The 22,598-nt window shown below is 30.8% G+C and overlaps 1 protein-coding gene across 4 annotated transcripts in view; it reads right to left on the minus strand.

Moving 5' to 3' along the window:
* Window positions 1-22,598, minus strand: part of LOC118194921 (protein RRP5 homolog) — a 203,761-nt gene that overhangs the window by 17,476 nt on the left and 163,687 nt on the right. For all 4 annotated transcript variants that reach the window (XM_035366136.2, XM_035366135.2, XM_085808577.1 and 1 more), the window contains 3 exons: window positions 21,685-21,801; window positions 20,461-20,669; window positions 17,530-17,623 (listed from right to left, as the gene is read on the minus strand). In XM_035366136.2, the coding sequence (XP_035222027.1) occupies window positions 17,530-17,623; window positions 20,461-20,669; window positions 21,685-21,801 (420 nt within the window). The remainder of the gene's footprint in view (window positions 1-17,529; window positions 17,624-20,460; window positions 20,670-21,684; window positions 21,802-22,598) is intronic.

A 22,598-nucleotide genomic window follows, 5' to 3' on the forward strand; every position in this document is an offset into this window, starting at 1 on the left:
GAAATAGCATCTAATATTTCTGAAGTCCTGTTTGCCACAAAAGGCTTCCATTTTCGAGGATGAGCTGCTAACCAACAGAGAACAACCTTAGAGTCAGTCCAAGCGTGAAAGGAAATTTCAGTACTGGAGAAGGCTTTACAGACAGCTTTGATTAATCTGGCAAGGAGCAATGCACCTAGGAGTTCCAGTCTAGGTATGGACACTTGTTTAATGGGAGCAACTTTGGTTTTAGCAACCACCAAATTGACTTCATTTCTGTCGTGAGATGTTGGTTGAACACAGTAGATAACAGCAGCGTAAGCAGATTCTGACGCGTCACAAAAACCATGCAGATAGATGTGGTTAGACGTAGTTTGAAGCCACCTCGAAATTTTAACATTTTTGAGAGCCTTAAGATCTTGAAGTCGCTGCAACTTCTCTTCCCATTCTTTAGGCAGTGGGGCATCCCAGTCAAGTTTTAAAAACCACAATTGCTGATAAAACATTTTCAACTTGACTGTACATGGTGATAGCAAGCCAAGAGGATCAAAGATTTTAGAAGATTGAGAAATGAACCTTCTTTTAGTAATTTCAGTCCCCAAATCCATAGAAATGTTAAATAAAAATACGTCTTCTGTAGAGTTCCAAAACAGCTCTAAAGTCTTGGCACATTCATCTGAGTGAACTTCCAGGTCACCTTCTTCATGATTATCAATGGATAAATTTTCGAGAAGCTTTGAGCAGTTTGATCTCCATTTCCTTAAATTAAATCCACGTTTCTGTAATAGCTGTAAAAGCTTAGAACATAGGTCAACTGCTTCCTCTAAACTGTTTGCTCCAGATAAACAATCATCTACATAGAAATCATTTTTAAGAACGGAGGATATATGAGGATGATCCTGTTCTGCATCCAAAGCAATTTGCCACAAACAGCGTGTTGCTAAAAATGGTGCAGATGCAGTGCCATATGTAAGTGTACATAATTTATATGTCTGCATTTTTGAATTAACAGATTCTCTCCAAACAAGTCTTTGTAAATGTTGATCCTCAGTATCTACTAAAATCTGGCGGTACATTTTTTCTATGTCAGCAGAAAAAGCTATTTTATGTATACGAAAGTTGAGCAATACTGAAAATATATCTCGTTGTAGTGTTGCACCTACCCCTAAAACAGAGTTCAAAGAAACTGAATTTTTAGGTTTACATGAACCGTCAAATACTACACGAAGTTTAGTGGTAGAGCTAGTCGGTTTAACAACAGCATGATGCGGTAGATAATATACTTGCTTATTTTCTTCATTCTCAACAACTGGAACCATATGATTTAAAGTTTCGTATTCTTGCACGAACTCCTTGTATTGCCTACAAAGTTCTTTATCTAAATCAAATTTTCTTTCCATGGATAGAAGACGAGAAATAGCCAAAGGTTTGGAGTCGCCTAACTCTTCAGCATTACTGAAAATGGGCAGACGGACAACAAATCTGCCATTTCCGTCTACTCGATAATTTTCTTTAAAATGATTCTCACAAAACTCTTCTTCAATCGTTGACTTTAAATAATAGAACACACATTCTGCGATGAACAAAATTTTAATTGATGATTTCCGAAACAATTGAAGCATAATAAATTCTTGCGAATGATATTTTTCCTAGTCGTAATATCTGCACCTTTAAATTTATAACACTTTGATAAAAAATGAGAACCATTGCAATGCTGACATTTTAGAACAGAATTTTTATTATTACGTGAAACATTCTTCGAAACAGAGCATTGATTTTTATGCGATACTCGCTTTTCATTATTATGAGTGTTTAACATTTCAAGTGAAACACATCTTGAGTTTAAGAATTCCAAAAAACATTCTAAGGTAGGAAATTCTTCTTCACCATTTTTTGTGACCATAAATGGCGCGTTTCCGGATCGACTTTTTCTGACAAAAAATAAATTAGCCAAACATCTCTAGACGAAGCCTTTTCGCCAAGAGATTTTAATCCACGGATAACTTCATCAGATGTATCAGATAGTTTTCTTAGATTAACAGAATCAGCGCTAGTAATTTTGGGTTGCTCAAGAAATGTTCTGACAAGCGACATTACAATTTGATTTTTTCTATCATAACGATTCATCAATTTGTCCCAAGCCTCATCGTATGTAGTTTCGGAAATCGGAATGTGCTTAATAATAGCAGCTGGTTCGTCTTTTAAAAGTCCTATCAAATATTGGAATTTCTGAATTTTCGCTAATGACTGATTGGTATGAACTGTCGCCATGTACAGATCTTTAAAATTAAGCCAATCCGTATATTTACCATTGAAACTCGGAATGTTTAAACACGGAAGTATAAAGCTAGCCTCAACTGCAGTGGGATTTGAAATCAAAACATTTCTGGCCGTTACGGATTCAATGGCGGATTGATACATTACTTTCGTTTCAAAATATTTAGCTTCGAATTCAGCAATTTCAGAAGCTTCTTCGGGTAAAGCAGCATCATAGTGATCAAATTCTTTAAATATTTGTTCAATTCTTTCTAATCGTGCTTTTAATTCCGTTAAACTTAACCGATTACTGTAACTATTGTGAAGCCGCGTTAAGGTAGATTTCGTTCATCCTCTTAATCTTTTAAGATCAGATTCACTTAATTCTGTCATTATTACCATGAATAATGATTAATAATCACAAATAACTTCAACAAGATACTTAAGCAGCAAAAATATTTCCGCTTATCTTTCTGACGTCACGCGGAGGATTCGCAGTACCAGTACTTAAAAGTTCGTTAAACACAGTTCTAAAGCATATAATAATAACACATTAAATAGCATTAAATGCCTCACCTGGGGAACCAAATAGTTGCCTTGAACTAAAAAGCATCAGCTTTGTATAATAACTTTATTGCTATTCTAAAAGATGAAATATTTAAGAGAAAAATTGCCTGCAGCGCAGTGCGGCTAAGAACGCTATTCTACTGAAACATAAACATGAACAACTGTTGCCACTCACACAAACTTAATAGTAAATAAAGCACGTTGCCAGTAACAAGATTATTGCAAAAATCATAACATAAAATTAAGCAGTGAGGAAATAAAATATACAAAGAAAAAAAAGGAATGCAAATATTAAATATGCATCCAACAAAATGGAAAAGTCGGTATCTTATTGATTTAAGAAATGCTCACTTCTTCGATACACCAGAAGCCAAGAAAAATCTTAAAATTGGTGATGTAGTTTTACTTGAAGGAACAACTAAATCTAAGTTCTTCTGGGATTTAGGTCGAGTAATTCAAGTTTTTAAAGGATGGGATGATCTTGTGTGGTAAAAACTAAAAAAGGGGACTTTAAGAGATCTGTGCATTTGATATACTCCCTTGAACTATCTGACTGAAAATGAACTAATTTTGAAACTTTTAATTTTATTTCTTATATTTCATGTTCACTAATATTAATTTTAGATAATTAATTTAGTTATTACTAATAATTTACTGTTTGTAATTCGAACTAATATTTACTTATTGAGTAACATTTGAATTGTATGCTGTTAATTATATTTGTTTATTTTATAGAATTTCCTTTTGTTGTTTACGTTTACATCAGGTAAATGTACTTGATATTGATATGAAAGTTGCTTTCGTACATTTGAATTATTTTGTATGCTAAAATAATGATAATTTTTGCAAAAATTATCAGGTGGGGAGTGTTGAAAAATCACAGAAACGATTTTTGTATTGCCGTTAGAGGGCGCTTCTCTTCTGAGAAAAGAATGTTATTTAGTTCAGTTTGTGACATAGTAGATAAATGAACCATCGGTGCAATCCAGGTTGTTTGTAAATAAAATGATTATTTTTGTAGATTGCTGAAGTATTGGCTTGAATTACATTTAAGTATGATCAGCTCTCTTAAGGAAGTCAATATAATATAAATATAATGTTTTTTTATAGGTGTGAGCTGGGTTAGATAGATAACACTTATCACATTACATTTGAATACAATTCTGCCAGTAACAATCACATAAGAAACAGTCAAAACGGCTTTTCCTTTCTTCCAATACCAAATTTAAACTTTATAAATGTTTTACTTCTTATAATTTTATTTATTTATTTTTTTTATTTTCTGCCATTACTAAATTTCTTGTGTGTTCTTGAGTAAGTGAGCACATATTCCCAGAAGCATACATACTACAGCTTTTCAAGAACAGCTGCACTGGATGATGCATCATAAACGTAAGAAAGTCTGAAATACAAATTTATGTATATAATTTAATTCTAACAATAAAGTAAAATGTCATAATAATATATACAAAATAACTCCAGCATTAAACTTTCAGAAATTATGAATTGCAATAATTTTTTGTACTGTTCTGTTATTGGGACTGGATTCAGAAGTGTATGAATGTATGCATGTGTGTATGTATGTGCCAAGTTGAACCTCTAATATTATCTTTGTTTGGCATAATTTAGAAAATTACATATAGCAACAGTGGAGGCTTTCTATATTTACATTTTGAGCTTGTTCTTTTTGTGAGAAAAGGAGAAAAATTTCTTTGAGTTGCATTTCACACGTATTTTGAGAAATTAATGAGTATTATGTCATTTATATTTTTGAGCGTTGTTTTGAGATGTTGAAGCTAGAGTTGTCACTTATTAGATTCATACATAAATGGTTTGTGTTGTAACGAGATGTTTCATTTAATAATTAATTAATTCATTTCCATTACTAACTCTTCTAATGTTTGAAGGCAAAACGAGACATCATGGCATTAGAGGACAAGGCACGGATGTTTTTTACAAGTGAGTAAAAAATATTTTTATATTTTGTTTTTAATCTTCATTCATTATGGAAACTGTATTGAAAGATAGAAAACAACTTGGAAGGTTGTTTAATCAAGCACGTAATTCTTTTGATGAGGAAAAAATTAAACTGAATTATGTTGGGAAAATTAATAAATTAAAATGAATTGAAGAGAAAGCTTTATTAATGATAGCACAGGGTTCGTACACATTTCTGCACATGGAAATTAAGCACTTTTAAGGACATTTAAGGTCCATTAATGAAAAAATTAAGGACCTACGAGCAAATGGGAACTGAATAAATTCAACTAAAAATATTATCTATGCCTGAATTTCGCTTTTGTAATACCATCCTAAAAATAAAATAGATTCCTAAGTAGTATGCATTATTACTAAATATGAATACACAATTATTAATAAGTTTGATAATAAAACAAACTTTATGCAATTTATCAAGTAGCATTAAATATTTTACATTTGTAATAGTTGTACATATTTGAAAGCAGATAAATGACATTTACGTTTTACTAATAGTTAGCTTTATGTTGATTTTTTTATGTCTCATTTTGTCACATAGTTGGTCAGTCTCATTTTGTCACATTTTTGGTCTAGAGGTTTAGTAAACAGCAGGTAGATTTTATGTCAAACTGCATAAGTTAAAATAAGAAGTACGATCATAATCAGCACGATTCATAACCAATAGACTGAATGTTGTCACCGCTGCTGCTTTTCTAGAGAGAGACCTGCTGATTCGAACAAACCTGAATGGCTTGATGTAGGCACAGTTGGAAGTGCCGAAAATCAGTCACGCTCTGTTTGATGCAGTTAGTGTCGTAGCTTTGTGCTGAATTCCAGGGGTTGTAACCCAGTCAATATAATTCCAATAAGCCGTTAATGTACCAGCGGTGATAAGTTGTTTTGTATTATTTTAAGTCTCACTAGATGCAAAGAATAAGTTTTACTTGAATTTTTTACATTTTTGTATTTTATCTTGTGACCAACAGTGAGTATTAATGAAAGGCAATTACTCGCTTTAATATGTAGAGATAATTTTTAAGGGTAAACATTTAGTTATCAATAATTAAATTAGGTAGTTTAATAACATTATTCATTACGGATTTACATGGCCACTATTAAATTTTATTTTTTAATAATATTAATGTTTAAAAAGCCCTATTAAAATCACAATATAATAAAATTTCACAGTTTAAAATACATGTAATTTATGACATTGATTCTTAAACGATATTAGGATAATTACACATTAAAAGCTACAAAACATTTATGTTTTGTAACGACAACACTCAACAAAATATTTATACGTCATTTTAATTTGAAGCCTTCCCAGACATTTTGGCTAGTTTATATCGATTTCCTTCTCTTTAAGCATCTTGTCTCTATATGGAAGTGGTAAGTTGAAATTAAGAAGCGATAGGAAAGGGAGTTTAACTCAAAATGTAACTGTTAATAAAATTAATATAATCCTTATAAGGCACTATGCTGTCGAATTTAGGATCCACAGAGATTGCATTAGATGGGAAAATGCCTAGTGGCAGCTCTGTGTATGATGCATAAAGACATATTAGACGGATCTTTTAAATTTAAGTTTTCAATTTCTTTATTAATAAAAAAATCCCTTTCTATAATGCCTGCCCAAGTGATAAGATTAGAAGCATTTTTTTATATTTTCCATGCTTGTGTCTAGTGAAAAGCAAAGAAAATAAAGGGGAAAACAGGTTAAGATTCTAGTATCAGAAGTAAAACATTCAAATATTATATTTTCATTTTTCTTCCAGGCGTTCTCCAAAAAGTAAGAAATTCATTGCAAACTTTCTGTAAAATACATCCATTACATGTTGATACCATGGAGACATTTTTCATTTTGTCACATATTTCTCGAATCTTCTAGAATCGTAGCTCTATGAATCTCGCCTTCAAATCCTTCTAAACTTTCCAAGCTGCAATGTCTAAAATCCTAATGAAAAATTATCCCTACCAATTCTGTAATAGCAAAAGGCCAGAAATATCTTGGAAAAAAAAAAAAAAAAAAAGGAGGGAAAAAGTGTAAAATTAATTTTATAGAGAAAACTAATGCATATTCTGAGACAATTGCATGAGAAAAGTTCTTACTATGAAAAAATTAAAAAAAGAAGACATTTTTAATTAATTACACAGCTAATTTTGTTTTTGCTAAGAGCTGTTTCATAAATTGTGCTTTATCGAATTATACCTTGTTTATTTTTCAGATTCAAAATATTGTATAATAAGTTGCCAAAATGAAACTTTATAATGTGATGGCGAAAAATAAAAATGCTTTATTTTAATGTTATTTTTTAATATAATTTCAATATATTACCATTATTTTAATGAAATTTAGCAATGTTACAATGTTTTAAAAAAAATCGTCGAAAAATTCTCAGATCTCAGAATTAAAAATTTTCTATAGAAACCGATCTTATATCGCCAAAATGTTGATAAGTCGCCAAATTTAGAAACGTTTAATAAAAGAATTCACATCCCCAAAAGCGAAAAGTTTTTTAAGAGTATTAGAAATAGTATCAAGTATTACAAAAAAAAATTAATTAAGCTATGCTTATCTTTCACTTCTTGCTTAGAGCCTCGAGTATCCCATCATTTATATTAGAAATAGAAACAATTTATAACCCATGAACCCATTCAAAAGGTAACCCATACACGTCCACAAAATAACAAAAATATTCCTCCCAAATGCTAATTCACACTCAAAATGGCAGTCGTAAAAACAGATAGAAATTTCAGATGATTAAAATTAAGGACCTTCTGCTGATTTTGGCCAAAATTAAGGACTTTTAAGGACCAAAAATGGATTTAAAAAAATCTAAGGACTTTTAAGGACTCTTAAGGACCGTATGAACCCTGTAGCATATGAAGATAAATATAAACAATTGTTGTATTCTGAAAATACTTCTGATACCGAAATAGAGAAAGTAGTAGATGAGTCCGAAACATACATAAATCGCTGGAGATCTTTAAAACTAAAGCTAGAAACATTAATGGGCAAACAATTATCTTCTAAGATTGAAAGTTTGAATGTTATTTTTCAGCCAAAAACTTTATTGCATTATCCAAAAATACAATGACATACTTTTGACAGTAATGTATTGTGGCTCTACTTTTGGGGGCAGTTAAAAAAAAAATTGACGAGAACATTAATATTGATTTTCACGATAAATTTTCCTATCTATCTCAAGCAATGGACAAAGGCAGTGCTGCCAAAGAATTAATTAAGTGTCCCCTTGAGGTGGTGATAGTTATGGAAAAGTTTTAAAACACCTAAAAATGAATTTTGGTAGAGAAGAATCATTGATTCAAGTATACATCAGAGATTTATTAGCATTAGCTCTTCAAAAACAGAACTGTCCTAAATATTCATTAAGAAAATTGCTTGATCAACTTGAGAGTAAACTCCATTCATTTGAACTATTAGGGGCTACTAGGAAAAGTATGTTGCCATGTTATTTCATCTAGTTGAATCATTGTTACCAGAAGAAACTCTTGTTGCTTGGGAGCGCTATAGATCTGTTCATCGTAGAGTTCGAGAAGTGAGTTCAGATGATTCAAATCAAAGTAAAACTATAATTGAGAAAAGTGATTTAGAATGCATTTTACAATTTTTACAAGATGAAGTTAAAACTGAAGAATGCATTTTTTAGCCTCTCGAAGTTTCAACACTTCAAAGTCAAAAGCAGAAGTAACATGTAATAATTTTACAAGTGAGAAAAAAATGATACATAACAAATTTAAGAGTGGAAAATTTTCAAATGTACCTAGTGCGACAGGCCTTCTAATTTCATCTCAAGTGCCAAAGCAGTGCATATTCTATTCTAATTCACATGATTCTGGAGATTGTCCAAAAGCAAGAAAAATACCTTTAAAGCAGAGGGAGTCACTTGTTCAACTACCTCAGAAATGTTTTTTATGTTTAAAGAAAACTGTTTGCTTTTGTTGTGGTAAAAAATACCATATTGTTCTATGTAGAAAAATGCACCAAATAACTGTGCCCAAACACGAAGAATCACCGGAAGTTGGAAAAAAAACTGAGATTAGTGCTGATATGGATAGCTCTTTCCAACTTATCTTCTACTCCAGATGTAATGCTGCAAACATTCAAAGTTATAATTAGAGGTAATAGGAAAAACATGCTGCAAGAGCTATTATTGATACAGCTTCACAGCGATCGTATTTATTAAGAAGTACAGCTGAAGAAATGAACTACAAACCTCAGAATTGGGAATATTTGCAACTCTTTATTTGGAGGGAAAAATTCAGGGCAAGCAAACACGACTTTGTATTTATCAAGTGTGCACAAGTATTATAATTTTAAAGTTCATAGGCAAAAAATTATTTGTAAGTCAGTGCCATCTATGATCAACAAACTTTGTTTGAAGGAGTTAGCTATTTATAAATATTGTGGATGATTGTGAAGATCCTATTGAAATCCTTATTGGGGCTGATGTAGCTGGAAAACTTATGAAAGGTGGTTGTCGTGAGATACCTTGTGGTCTCGAAACAAAACTTGGATGGTCAGTTATGGGACGAATACCCAATACTTCGAGAAGCGAGTGTACATCATCATCATTTGTTACGTCCCTGTTGTCTACAGTGGAGACAATAACAGATTTATGGACCTTAAACACACTTTGAATTCCTGACCCATCAGTCAAGAAAAGCCAGATTAAACTGCGAGAAGCTGCTTGATTACATTTCTTAAATACAGTCCATGCAATAGGTCATCATTTTGAAGATCATCCACAACTGCCATATTATTTTGATTTAGCCGATAGGAGACTGAACAAAACTGTTAAATGTCTTAAAACTGAGTCCAATTATGAAAATGTTTTTAAGGAATGGCTAGAAGAGGGAGTAATTGAAGAGATGAAGTTCTTTACCTTCCTCATTGAGAAGTTATCACAGAGAACAGTACTACAAAATTCCAATTGATGTTCGATGCTTTGGCCAAAGTAAAGGGGTTTCCTAGTCTCAATGACTGTTTAGTAAAAGGTCCAAATCTAATAGACCAGATGAGTATTTTTACATGATTTCGAAACAAAGAGATAGGTGTTATTGCTGATATACGAAGAGCCTATAGTTTTTGGTGTAGCAAGTAGCCCTTTTCTTCTAAACTCTACTATTCAGCTTCGCTTACAAACTGCTTTAAAGAACTAGTGAATCCTCATATGCAAAAAGTATCATTTAAAAACTTATGCATAGTTTTTATGTTAACAACTGTGTCAGTTGTGTCAAAAATAAAAATGAACACAATCTTTTTATGAATGTATCAACTGAAGAAATGGCAGAGAGAAAATTTGACCCTAGAGGGTGGGAGTTCAATGATATTAATGATGCTTCTGCTGATATGAATGTGCTCAGTTTAATATGGAATAAACAATCTGACACTCTATGAATAAATGCTAGTAGTATTAAAGAGTTATGTTTTGAAAAAAGTAACTAATCGGTTAATCTTATCTATGGCTTATAGACTGTTTAATCCTCTTGGTTTATGTTGTCCTGTCATCCTTATGCTTAAATTATTGCTTGAAGAAACGTGGAAGCAGATGATAACGCGGAATGAAGAAGCCGGTAGCTGTACGTGAACTGCATTTTTAAAATCGCTGAAAGATACTGACTATCTAGAAAAGATCCGTTTTTCCAGACATTCTGATTCAAGGACTATAAGTGAAAATACTGCAGTACATATTTTCTGTGATATCAGCAAGCATGCTTACGCCATGCCCACTTTCATACAAATAAAAACTTTTGGTTCTGTTAAAGTAAAACTGATAAAAGCCAGGAGTAGAGATGCACCAACTAGAAAAGAAAAAATTACTGGAATAACTTGCTACTATAGCATCATGACTTTCATCCTCAATTTTATCCGAGATACAGAGTGAAGAAGTTTACTTCTAAACCGATTCTTTCACTGCTTTAGCATTGATAGCGAGAGAAGAAGCCTGGAATGTCTTTGTCTATAATAGAGTGAAGGAAATAAGAAGATTAACATATAAAAATTCATGGACACATATTCCTGAATCCGGCTGATCTCCCGAGTAGAGATTGTTCAGCTCTAAATTTATTGAAATCTAACTTGTTGGCTGGTCCAAGTTGGCTTTACTTGCCCGAAGAAGATTGGCTGAAATGTAACTTAAAGTTTGATGAGACAGATTGTTAGAGAAAAGAAAAACAGCCCAGTTTCATCTGTAACAAAATGTTTAGTTTCTGCATGTTTGGTTATCAAGAGAGATTGGTATTAAAGTACAAAAAGATAGTTAATCTAACTGCCTGGATCCTAAGATTTGCCTACAATTGTCAATCTGAACAAATTGAGAGAAAACATGGAAACCTTGATTCTGATGAAAATTTCGAGGCTGAGAAGTTATTAATCAAAATGGTTCAAGAAGACTGTTTCGTGAATGACAAGGAGGAGAAATCAAAAACTTCAGGAGTATTCAAGGATGAAAGTGGAAATCATAGACCACGGGTATCTAAAGTGCTGCACAAACACAAATTATAAATTATTTAAATTCACACATTTTTATTAAAAAAATAAATGTTTAAATTTGATTCATATATAATCGATTCATTGACAATTATTTTAAAATAAAAATATCCTAATATATCATGATGTATTAAAACCTTCCATGTAGGGCTCCCATGCAATTTCCACAGGATGCAAAATCCGTTTCAGAATAGTTGTCACGTGAAAATAACATGCGCAAAATTATTTTTATTTTCAATACAGATCCCTCTTTTTCTCCGTGTAGGCTAAGAATATTATAATATTCATATTTCATGTTTTGTTTTGCACCTAGATGGCACTACAGGTTTATATCATTGTAAGGGTTTGCTATTGCTTCTTTCATTCTTGGCGGGAACTGTCTTTGTCATTTGCAGGACCAGAATTTCAGATTTATAAGTAATAATAAGTAAGTACAAGTAATATTATTAGCTATACAAATTAGCATGTAGTTAAATTTATACTTTTGCAATTCAAAAATGTTCACAACTTGTAAAATATTTAATTACATTCGAAACCGTTCTATGTGGTATATTTTAACACACATGAGAATTATGTTTTCAATTATGTGTGTATTCACTCACTTTTATATTTTCAAAAATAATCAACCGTTAATTGTCAATGTCTTTTTGCCATCGTTAAACTTCCAACTTAAGTTCTTAATTCTTGTATCAAATTCTTAAAAATGTATGAATAATTCATATTCATTATGAATATTTGCTTATAGAATCAAAATATAGAATTTTTTAGATGGCCTCTATATCATTAAAAAAACAAGCAGAACATAAAAAAAGAAAAAACTGAAGATGAAAAAAAAAAAAAAAAAGAGTTTTTAATGAAAACTGGACGGAGATACTTTTTAATTGAGGAGAATAGTAAAGCAGTTTGCTTAATTTGTAGGGACTTTGTGCCAGTTTTTAAAGACTACAATTTGAAATGACATTATAATCAAAAGCATGCCGCAAAATATGATTTATATCTCAGAATTTACCGTAAAGATAAAATAATAGAACTAAAAAAAGGGCTATCGTCGGAACAAACTTTTTTTTTTTAAAAAAAGACAGCTACTCAAAATAATAGTATTGCAAAAGAATGTTATGTCATAACAAATTTAATAGTGAAAAAATCAAAAACCTTTATTGATGGTGAATTTATAAAAGAATGCACGGAAAGTGTAGCAAACATAATTTGCCCTGAAGAAAGTTGGATTTTTCTAAAATCAGCTTATCACACCAAACTATAGCTACAACAATTGAAGAGTTGGGGAATTCAGTTGAAAAGTCTTTAAAAAGCAAATGCATCAATTTCAACAAAATAATTCGTTAGCCCATGTTAATAATTGTTAATAAATTCGTTAGCCCATGGAATCAATTGTTAATAAATTTGTTAGCTTATGGACAAAAGCACTGAAGCTTCCGATATGGCAGAATTGGCAATCTTTGTCAGAGGAATCAATGAACATTATAATATCATGGAAGAAATGGTTGCTTTTGTATCGTTAAAGGACACAACCAAGTCTGTAGATTTATTAGATGCATTAAAAATGACGATGAAAAGATTTTCCTTATCTATGAAAAATATATCAGCTATCATAACCGATGGAGCCCCTGCCATGATTAGCAAAAATGGGGGACTAATTAAAATGGTTAACCTACCATCCCTACTGGTAATATGATCTTAATGGCATATCATTGTATTGTGCATCAGGGTAATTTGTTTGGACAAATTTTAAAAATGGAAAGTGTAGTAAGCATTGTTAATGGTTCAGTAAGGGGGAAATACTCAAAAGATTTTATGATTTAAGAACTGAAATAAAACAAAAGGGAAACCTGTGGCTGAATTTGAAGATAAAGATTGGGTTTTAGATTTAGCTTTTTTAGCAGACTTAACAGAACATTTGAATGATTTAAATTTGAGACTTCAAGGAAAAAAATCAACGTATTAATAGTATGTTCCAAACAATAACAGCATTTGAAAGAAAGTTAAAATTTTGGCACAATCAAATAAAAGTAAGATTTGACACATTTCAGTACTTTGGCTGCACATAAATCTGTGAGTTGCACAAGATATGTAAAATATGCTGCATTACTTTTTGATTTAATTCAAGAGTTTGAAAGTAGATTTCAAGATATTCAAAAAAATTAAGAGTATTTCAATATATTTTCTACTCCATTTTCTCTGGAAATAAGTAAATTACCTTCAAATCTTCAAATGGAATGCATTGAACAGCAAAGTGACATTCAACTAAACGAAAAATTTGAAAATGTTTCTTTACTGAAATTTATAAAGATTATGTACCCCGCGATAAATATCCTAATTTTCACAATCATGCTTTATATTTCTGAACAATTATTTTCAAGAATGAAGCATACAAAAAACAAAAATAAGACAAAGATCACAGACAAACATCTTTAAAATGCATTAAGAATTGCAATCTCATCTATTGAACCCAATATCGATTTGCTAGCTCAAGAAAAGCAAATTCATCCATCTCATTAATTTGAGAAAAATATGTAATTCAAATTTTAAAAAATAATAAAAAGTTAATTTATTTTAATAAAACAACATAGAGCTAATTTTTATTTCAATTTGTTAAAAAATATTGTATGTGTGGCCCTGCAATTTTTTTTTTCTTTGCAATGCAGCCCTCAAACAGTCATAGTTTAGACACCCATGCCTTAGAGTGAAAGCTAAACTTACCTCTCGTGAGGATAACAAAGACTTTAAAATGCCAGCAGTTCTTCCATCCAATCATGAAGTGGTCAAGATTTTAGTGTGATATTATCATAAGAAAAAAATGCACATGCTGGCACTGAAATTTTGATAAATATTCTATAAGAGAGATTTTAGATTTTGAATGCTCATAAAACTGCGAGATCTCTCGTTAATTGATACACGATGTGTAGAAGATTTTCTGCAAGAAACTTATACTATGCCTCCTCCAGGAGTAAGATTACGAGAAGCAGCTTTATTCGAAATCTGTAGAGAAAATTGCTAAGACCAATTCAAAGATTACACCCACTTGAAGTATCCAACAATAATCCTATTACTGACAGATTTTCAACTGAGAAGGTTCCAACCTTCTTGTGAAAATTTTGCCACAGATGATGCACGTGAACCTGAACCTCAGATTCAAGAGCAAGTCGTACAATCAAAGTACCTAAGAGACTGGACCTACGAATTATTTATAATTTTCTTTTGCAACTTATGAAATATTTATAATTTTCTTTTGCAACTTATGAATAATTTTATGAATTATTTAAAATTTTCTTTTGTAACTTATGAACTATTTATAATTTTCTTTCGTAAGTTAAATTTTTAAGATAAAAAGTTAACTTAGGTGGAAGGATGTCCAGTTGAACCTCTATCTAATATTACCTGTGTTTGAAGTAATTTAGAAAATTACGTTAAGGCAACAGTGGAAGTTTTTTATATTTACATTTTCAGCTTGTTCTTTTTGTGAGAAAAGGAAAAAAAAAATGGCTTCAAGTTGCATTTCATACATATTTTGAGATATTAATGAGTATTATCTTACACCATTTATATTTTTGAGTGCTGTTTTGAGATGCTGAAGCGAGAGTTGTCACTTATTAGATCTGTAAATAAACTGTTTGTGTTGTAACGAGATGTTTCATTGAATTAATTGATTACACTCATTTCCATTATTAATCCTTCTGATGTTCGAAGGCAAAATGCGACAGGATATGCATATATGCGTATATGCAAACACACGCTACCCAATTTTCTTTACTGATACAGGGCATTAAAACATTAATTATTTATTAAAAAAGAATTGACATAAGAGTGGGAGGGGGTACTGACAGACTCCCCTAAAGACAGAACATTATATTAATAAAAATATTAAAAGATATAAAACATTTTCAAAAATCAACATCACAAATCTAATTTTCTCTCAATTGATCTTCTAACAATCGTCTTAATCCTGAATTTCTTCCAAAATTATTTCCTAAACCTAAAAGATATTTCATGTAATTCAGACACATTTTGTTAACCTTGTTAGTTTCTCAAATTTTTGTGCACTTAAAATTTAAACAATAATGGTGCTAATATGAAAGATAAACAATACAACTTCAGCAGAATTATCACTGAAATAAATTCAAGAGCTTTTATTTATTCCAAGTGCCCAATCAGTTAATTAGGCATGTATAGGACTTAAAATCCTTTTTGAATAATACAGGAATTATAGAATTTTTTTTCAGCATCAGTGAAGCATTGTAATGTGTTAAATAAAAAAATTCAAAATTTATGTTTAAAGTCGCTTTCTACTACTAGGTGAGGAAACAGAACTGTAACTTAATATCAATTAAATTTACCATGTTGTTTTAGATATTGCAAAAGATGTTTCTAGAGATACTGATATTGGGGATCAAGGTAACACAATTTTAAAATTTCGTTTGCTTAAATTCTTTCCTTAGTTTATATTATTATGAAATTTTCAACAGTATAAGTAAGCAAAATGATGCAGAACCTAAAATATGCAAATTTTTAGAATCTGTGAGCCTTGCTAAGAAGGACCAAAACATTAGTATTGCAAACAAAATAACAAATAATCTCAGTATGCATTCTGTTTTCTAACAATATACAAAAAAGAATAAAAAAAGAATTGGCTATAAATCATCAAATATGGTTAATGATGATGATGCTAAACAAAACTTTGAAACCCACTTCACTCAGTTTTACATATCACACAATGAATCATATCACACATATCACACAATGAAGATTTTAGACTTATCCATAGCAAAAACAAATCAAAAGATTAAGGTGATAATGATTCATTTGAACACTGCTAAGATTCATAGTTAAAAATGAGCAGCTGTAAATATTCTAATGATTGAAATATAATGGTGTGGCTTGAGCTGAGGAATTAAATTTTTGTAAAAGATCTCACACGATGTTTTAAACTATATAAATAAAAATAAATTATCAAATACTTTTTGAATACATTATTATTGAACTACAGATAAAGGTAACATTAAGTAATATTAATTACTAATGTTATTTCTACCTGCAGCTCCAGAGCAAAGCCATTTTCAAAACTAAAATTAATAAAATATTAATTGAGATCAACAACATCAAACTTAAGTGTTATACATTTGTCAATGCAATAACAATAGGAAATGATAACAGACACTTTAGACATAAACAGATCTTTTAAAAGATCTGATTAAGAATTCTGCAGCAGTTAAAGAAGGAAGAAATAAATGCAATGAGTGATATATTATGTAAACTAGTCCAAATTTCTATTTTTTTGGTGATAAATATGTGAAAATTGTTTTTTAGGTGATTTATATGCATATATATAGATAGATATAAATGAAAGCTTCTTGGAATAAATTTCAAATTGTAAATTATTTTATTTGATAGAGATGCTGAAATACAACCATGCACAAGGGTGTCTCTTACCTCTGTAGTAGTCCTGACTATAGGACAGAAAAAATGCATCAGTCGTACCAGGTAAGCAAGCTTATCTCAAGCCTTTTTTAAAAACAAATTTCAACTGTTTGTATTTGATCAGGGATGCATCACATCAGAATATCTTTTACACAAAGCGAATGTGTTGGCTTAATGGTTAGTTTTCGTGATTTACCTCATGTGCAATGTAAATACAAACCAGTGTTCTTTAGAAAGTCATTCACAATTGCATCTCATCTCTTAGTCAGATAAGGCCTTGTGTGCTTTGCCATATTCAAATCATCTAACTTAACCAATATGGAAGTACTGATCAATTAAATGAACTATGGAAGAGGGAACAGGTACTTTTGCCGAGATGGATATATGTCTTGATCTGAGACTTTATCAGGGTAAAGGACAGTTTTTATATCATACACTGGGAGATTCAGATGCAGTCAGTGATTCATGTCAGGAAACGAACCCACTGCATACCATGTTTCATAGCTTTAATGTGTTTCACAACTAATAATTTTTACGATACCTTTTTATCGAATGATATTTGTTTCATTTTTTTAAACTAATCTTACTGAGAAAACTTACCACACATCTATTTTTTTAAAATTTCAGTTTAATACATTATTTTGACTGAAAAATGAAACATTTTAAAGAAACATTTATCCTTCCAACATAATTTCGATTCATCCAAATTATTCAACACAGCAATCAATATATTTCAACACCATCTGAGATTTTCACATAAAACTTTCAGAAATATTTAAGATAGCTTGCAGAATACATACCTCTTCAGAACAACCAACTTCGGTAATATGAACACGACCCCTTGCTATACCATTCACAAAAATATTCAGTTGATCTTGGGATTTTTTTTTAATCCTGAAAAAGGGAAAATGAGCTTAGAGCAAACACTATGAACAAGGAATTTTATTTAGCACTTTACACGACAAATGTTAAGCTCGGAAACAGACTTTATACATATAAAGAAGGATCAGATTATTATTTTCACAACCGATAAATTTTCATGTCCAGTAGTTGTCATCATTTGTAACTGATCTATTATTTTTGATACTAAAGTATCCTCTTAAGATGTACATGTTTAGTACCTTCGGCTAATCTTTGGAATATGGTAACAGGTAGTTTGGTGAAATTTTGGTAAGGCGATAAAGGTTACTAGCTAGTACTTTAGCAGTGTACACGGATAAAGTCAAGAGTGTGCGCAATGCCAATTTTGTGCAATTCTGAGATCTTTTTTTTAAGTGAAAATAGGTCGACGTGTACATGGATGATGCCGTGTATGTGCAATTCTTAAAAACGCAGCAAGCAGTTTGTGGTTCTGCACTTTGTCCTAATTTTGCACCTAATCTTCGTCATGATTAAGCATTTTGTTCCATAAAAGTTCTAGCATAAGCATAATTCGGCTAGCAGATTGTTGGAAAAGAATGTTGAGTAAAAGAAAAATGCTTTTACTTCGTGAAAACAAAAACTAGCAGGTTGCTGTAGCAGGGTTGGTTGCCAAATTTTCGCCAAAAAAATTGCCAAGTTACCATAATCCAAAGATTAACCATACCTTCTTTTAGCTAAATGCTGCATGCTAATGGTATTTTAAATAAATGGAAAAAAAATACTTTTTATAGCATCGTCACATAACATATTTGTTCAAGTGTAAAGTGATAAATTGAGAATGATTGTATGCATGAGTATGATTTTAATTACCTTTCATTTCAATCTTAAATATGTATGAGTGTAAGGTTTATGCCAGTGGTTGGCAAATCGTGGCTTGTGAGCCAAATGTGGCTCTTCCACAAAATAGCACGTGCGGGCGTGTTATTTTGTGGGATAGCCAAGCTCACTGTAAAAAAAATCTTTCTTGTTATCATCCTTTTCCTTAGTTGGTACACACACAATAACAATAGAATGGTTCATAAAATTTCTTCTTAGACATAAGAGCACAATCTCAATGAAATGTCTCGAAAATCCATGACCAAATCACTGACTTTTTTGCTAAGGATGAAACCAGTCCCATATAATTTCATGACAGCTATTAAAAAACAGGGTATGTTTTGTCTGCTCCCAAACCCCACTACCAGTCCATCATATTTACTGGATTGTCAATAAGTCTAACCCACAAGAATCCATTTGTTCAATACACATTTGTAGAGTTTTACTCTGATAAAGTGCACACATATTCCAGAATCCAAAAGTTTAGTCCTTTGATCATTTACCAGTCAAATGTTGCAAAGGTGATCCAGTATTTGCTTCTTTAGACTTCATAAGAGGATGTTTTACAAGGTAAAGTTATTAGCCCTACGCCCAACCCCCATCTCAAGAAACAGACCCGTGATATAATGAGCAGGGTACTCGGTTATACCCCTGCACCCTGAGTACCCATTTTAGTCACCTTTTACGACATGCACGAGCTACACTGGGTCTATTCTTTCAATCCTGCACACTATACGGATGTTTACATAACATATGTAATGCATAAACCACTTATGATTAAATAAAGTCAATATTTTTTTTAAATTTCCTCTAATTTACATGAATTACACTGAAAAATCAAGCAAGAAATGAAGACTACACATTACAAAACAAAATAACTATTGCTTTCTTAATTCTCATACAATTAAAATACTATTTGCACATTTCCATCAGCATACAGAGGAAAAAGTTTAAGTTATCGGTATTTAAGTTAAAATATACCTAAATTTCATTTCATTTCACAGAATATTTTAATGAATGGACGGTTTTCTGTGATTAACCAATTTCTAAACAGCTTGTCTCTATTCTTGGTTTGCTGGGATTTTTTAGAATGTACAACTAAAAAATTTGACTGTTAACAGCTATTACTACTATTTTCGTGTTCTATACTCAGTCTATTCATACTCCATATAATATATATTTTCCATACAAAATAGCCAGTAGCTGATCTGGAAGATATACATAGTAGGCATGGTAACTCTTTTCAAATATTTTCTCCAAAGAAATCGACAAAATATTTAAATGTGAATTTTATAAACTGAACTACAAACATATTTCTCTTCTGAAAAGAAAACTTTTAACTCACTTCCAGAAGTACAAATGAATTTGTGGAAATAATTGTTTTTGAATTAAGCAAAACTCTACATGTATTGTGTTTCAAAAGTGTATATCTCTTGAATAGTCATGGACCTGAGGCTTCAGTTTCAGAAATAAACCTGAGATTTTAAACTAGAATAATTTTGACAATATTTTGGCTTAAGAAAATAATTTACATACTTTTAAATGATTAGAAAAATTGGAAGATTTCCTATGCAGACATATTTCATTTGCCATCTCTTCAAATTTGAAAATGTACTCTTGAAAGCAATATTAAAAAATTGTATGCCATAGCAATTCACTTCATACCAGTAGTACTTCATACCTAGTAGACGCAATTTCGCGTCTACTAGTTAGTTTTAATTTATGAATACAAAAACTACTTTCATTCAAGTTTCGGTACGTATCAACATCTTCTATTCTTTTCCATTTAATTTATATAGTACATCAAAAAATATTCTTAATTTAAATAAATGTACATGTATTTTTCAAGTTTTAGAAAAGAAGGGGAAATCATTGTCTAGCAATGGGCAAAGGGATGTGCATGGGGCAAAAAAGGGTGAGAACTAAATAGAGATTAACTAACTAAACTGTTAAAACTAAATAAAAATACATCAGAAACAATTGCTAATACTTACACTGCTTTATAAGGTTTACTGGACTCTCTTATGGTATCATAGTGAGTGTCACAACCTTCTTTGTTTATATATATTTGAGATAGGGTGGATTTCTCTGCAGGTAGTTCTTTTACAGAATTACTACTTTTCTCTAATGCAGTTCCAAAATAGATCTTACATTTCTTTCCTCCTAGATGTCTTTCCTCCTCTTTTGAGTGCAATCCAATATCCTGCATTAAAATTTAAACAAAATAACATATTACAGTTAAAAAAAATAAAAATTTCTTTTGCATTTTTGATAAATACGTAAAAATGCCTTTTCGAATCAAAAATCAATACCTCGATAATAGCAAACTTAAGAATTTTATTAATTGTAAAATGAGGCAATAATTAAAATCTCTGATGCATGGGTAACAAGTGTTGTAAAAATGATGTTATATGCTTATTTTTACTATGGAGAATATGAAATGAATCTATTTTGCTAAGACTCCTGCCATGAATTGCTACATATGGAAAGATAGTATAAAATAACATTACATACATGGGGAAGAAAATATACATACAGCCAGAACTGCATAAGGAGCAAAATTAACATTGTTCAGTGGTCTTAATCCCTATGCTGCAGGCAAGCAATTATAGCAAAAACTTTAATTCTACATAACAGTACACATAAAATGCTCTCTGATCTGTTAAATAAATATCAGAAAGTTGAGCAAAAACGTCAGAATTAGTGAAGAATGTATAAACTCAAAAGCATTTGCAGTACCATGAAACCACATGCTAAAAAATGTCAGCACACATATGTATTTTATTGAAACTTATTTTCACTATAATTTGCATAATGACCAAACACAGTGAAGATTCAAAACCAAGTGGATAAATATTGTAGGCATATGACATTTACAACTAGATTCTTATAACATTATAATTAATCAGTTTATCAATATATATAGAGAGTACTTGTAACAAAGAACCTGATACACCTGAAAAAACATCTTAAAAGCCTGACGACATATTAACTTTTAGTTTCTATGCAGTTGCAAGACTAAGAACAAAGTACAATTGCAACTCATATTTTCAGATGTAACTATTAAAGTTAAAGAGTTTTGACAGAAATTGTATGCAAGAGCTATTGAGTTTCACAAATTCTATATTCTTGGAAAATAATTCAACAAAACAATGTGCAAATCTTTTGGAAAAACAAAACTGCTGCAAATGGACATTTTTTAGATCTATGCTACATACCTTTAAGCATAATTTCAGTCTCTTTTTTAATGGATTGCAATGAACTACTTCACAAGTTACAGTTTGTCCTTCAAAAAACACCGAGGATTTAGGAATAAGATGAGATGAAACCATTCCCTAAAATAATAAATAAATGTTATATCAAAGCAGTTTCACAGAAAATTGTAATTAATAATTGCACAAAAACATTTTTGTATACTAACATAAAAATAATAATTTTATAGCTATGCAGACAAAATTACAGGATCAAAAAAACAAATGCATTGAACTTCATATCCTCATACATATCTAAACAATAAAATCTTAATTTATGCATTTTTCCATTTTATTTACATTCATCATTTATATTTAATTTTATTCTATTTTACATTTATCATTCATTTTTTATATCCATTTCATTCAGATTAAAAATATATAGAGGGTATAGTACAAAGCAGCATACAATGAAAATGTACATATTTCATATGTTTATGCAATCACATTTTAAGAATAAGTCTCAATTAAATTTCATGCACTTTTTTAGTGGGGAGGCAGGTGGGCTCTTTGCAATGTGTTTATAATCAGTGTCAATAATACACGTAATTTTCTTCAGGTTTTTTTTTTAAAACAAAGGGAAAATATTTCATATTAATAAATCTTTTCTATTTTAATCCACTGTTTCATATAGTACATTATAATATTTAAATAATAACATAGAAAAGACTCTCCCCCAACTACCTCAACCATTCAGGGTTGGCAGCCACATTTTAGTTAAAAAAATAAGCACTTATAAGCACTTTTCAAGCACATTTTAAGGAAAAAAGTAAGCACCTGTCTATTACACTATACACAACTGCATAACCTTAAAAGAAAAATTACAATTCTAATTTAAAATATGGGAAATTCAGTATTTATTAAGAGAGAATGAGCATTAC

This window comes from Stegodyphus dumicola, chromosome X1, assembly GCF_044657685.1.
Source record: "Stegodyphus dumicola isolate Sdum_Otavi_A_Nest chromosome X1, ASM4465768v1".
NCBI lineage: Eukaryota > Metazoa > Arthropoda > Arachnida > Araneae > Eresidae > Stegodyphus > Stegodyphus dumicola.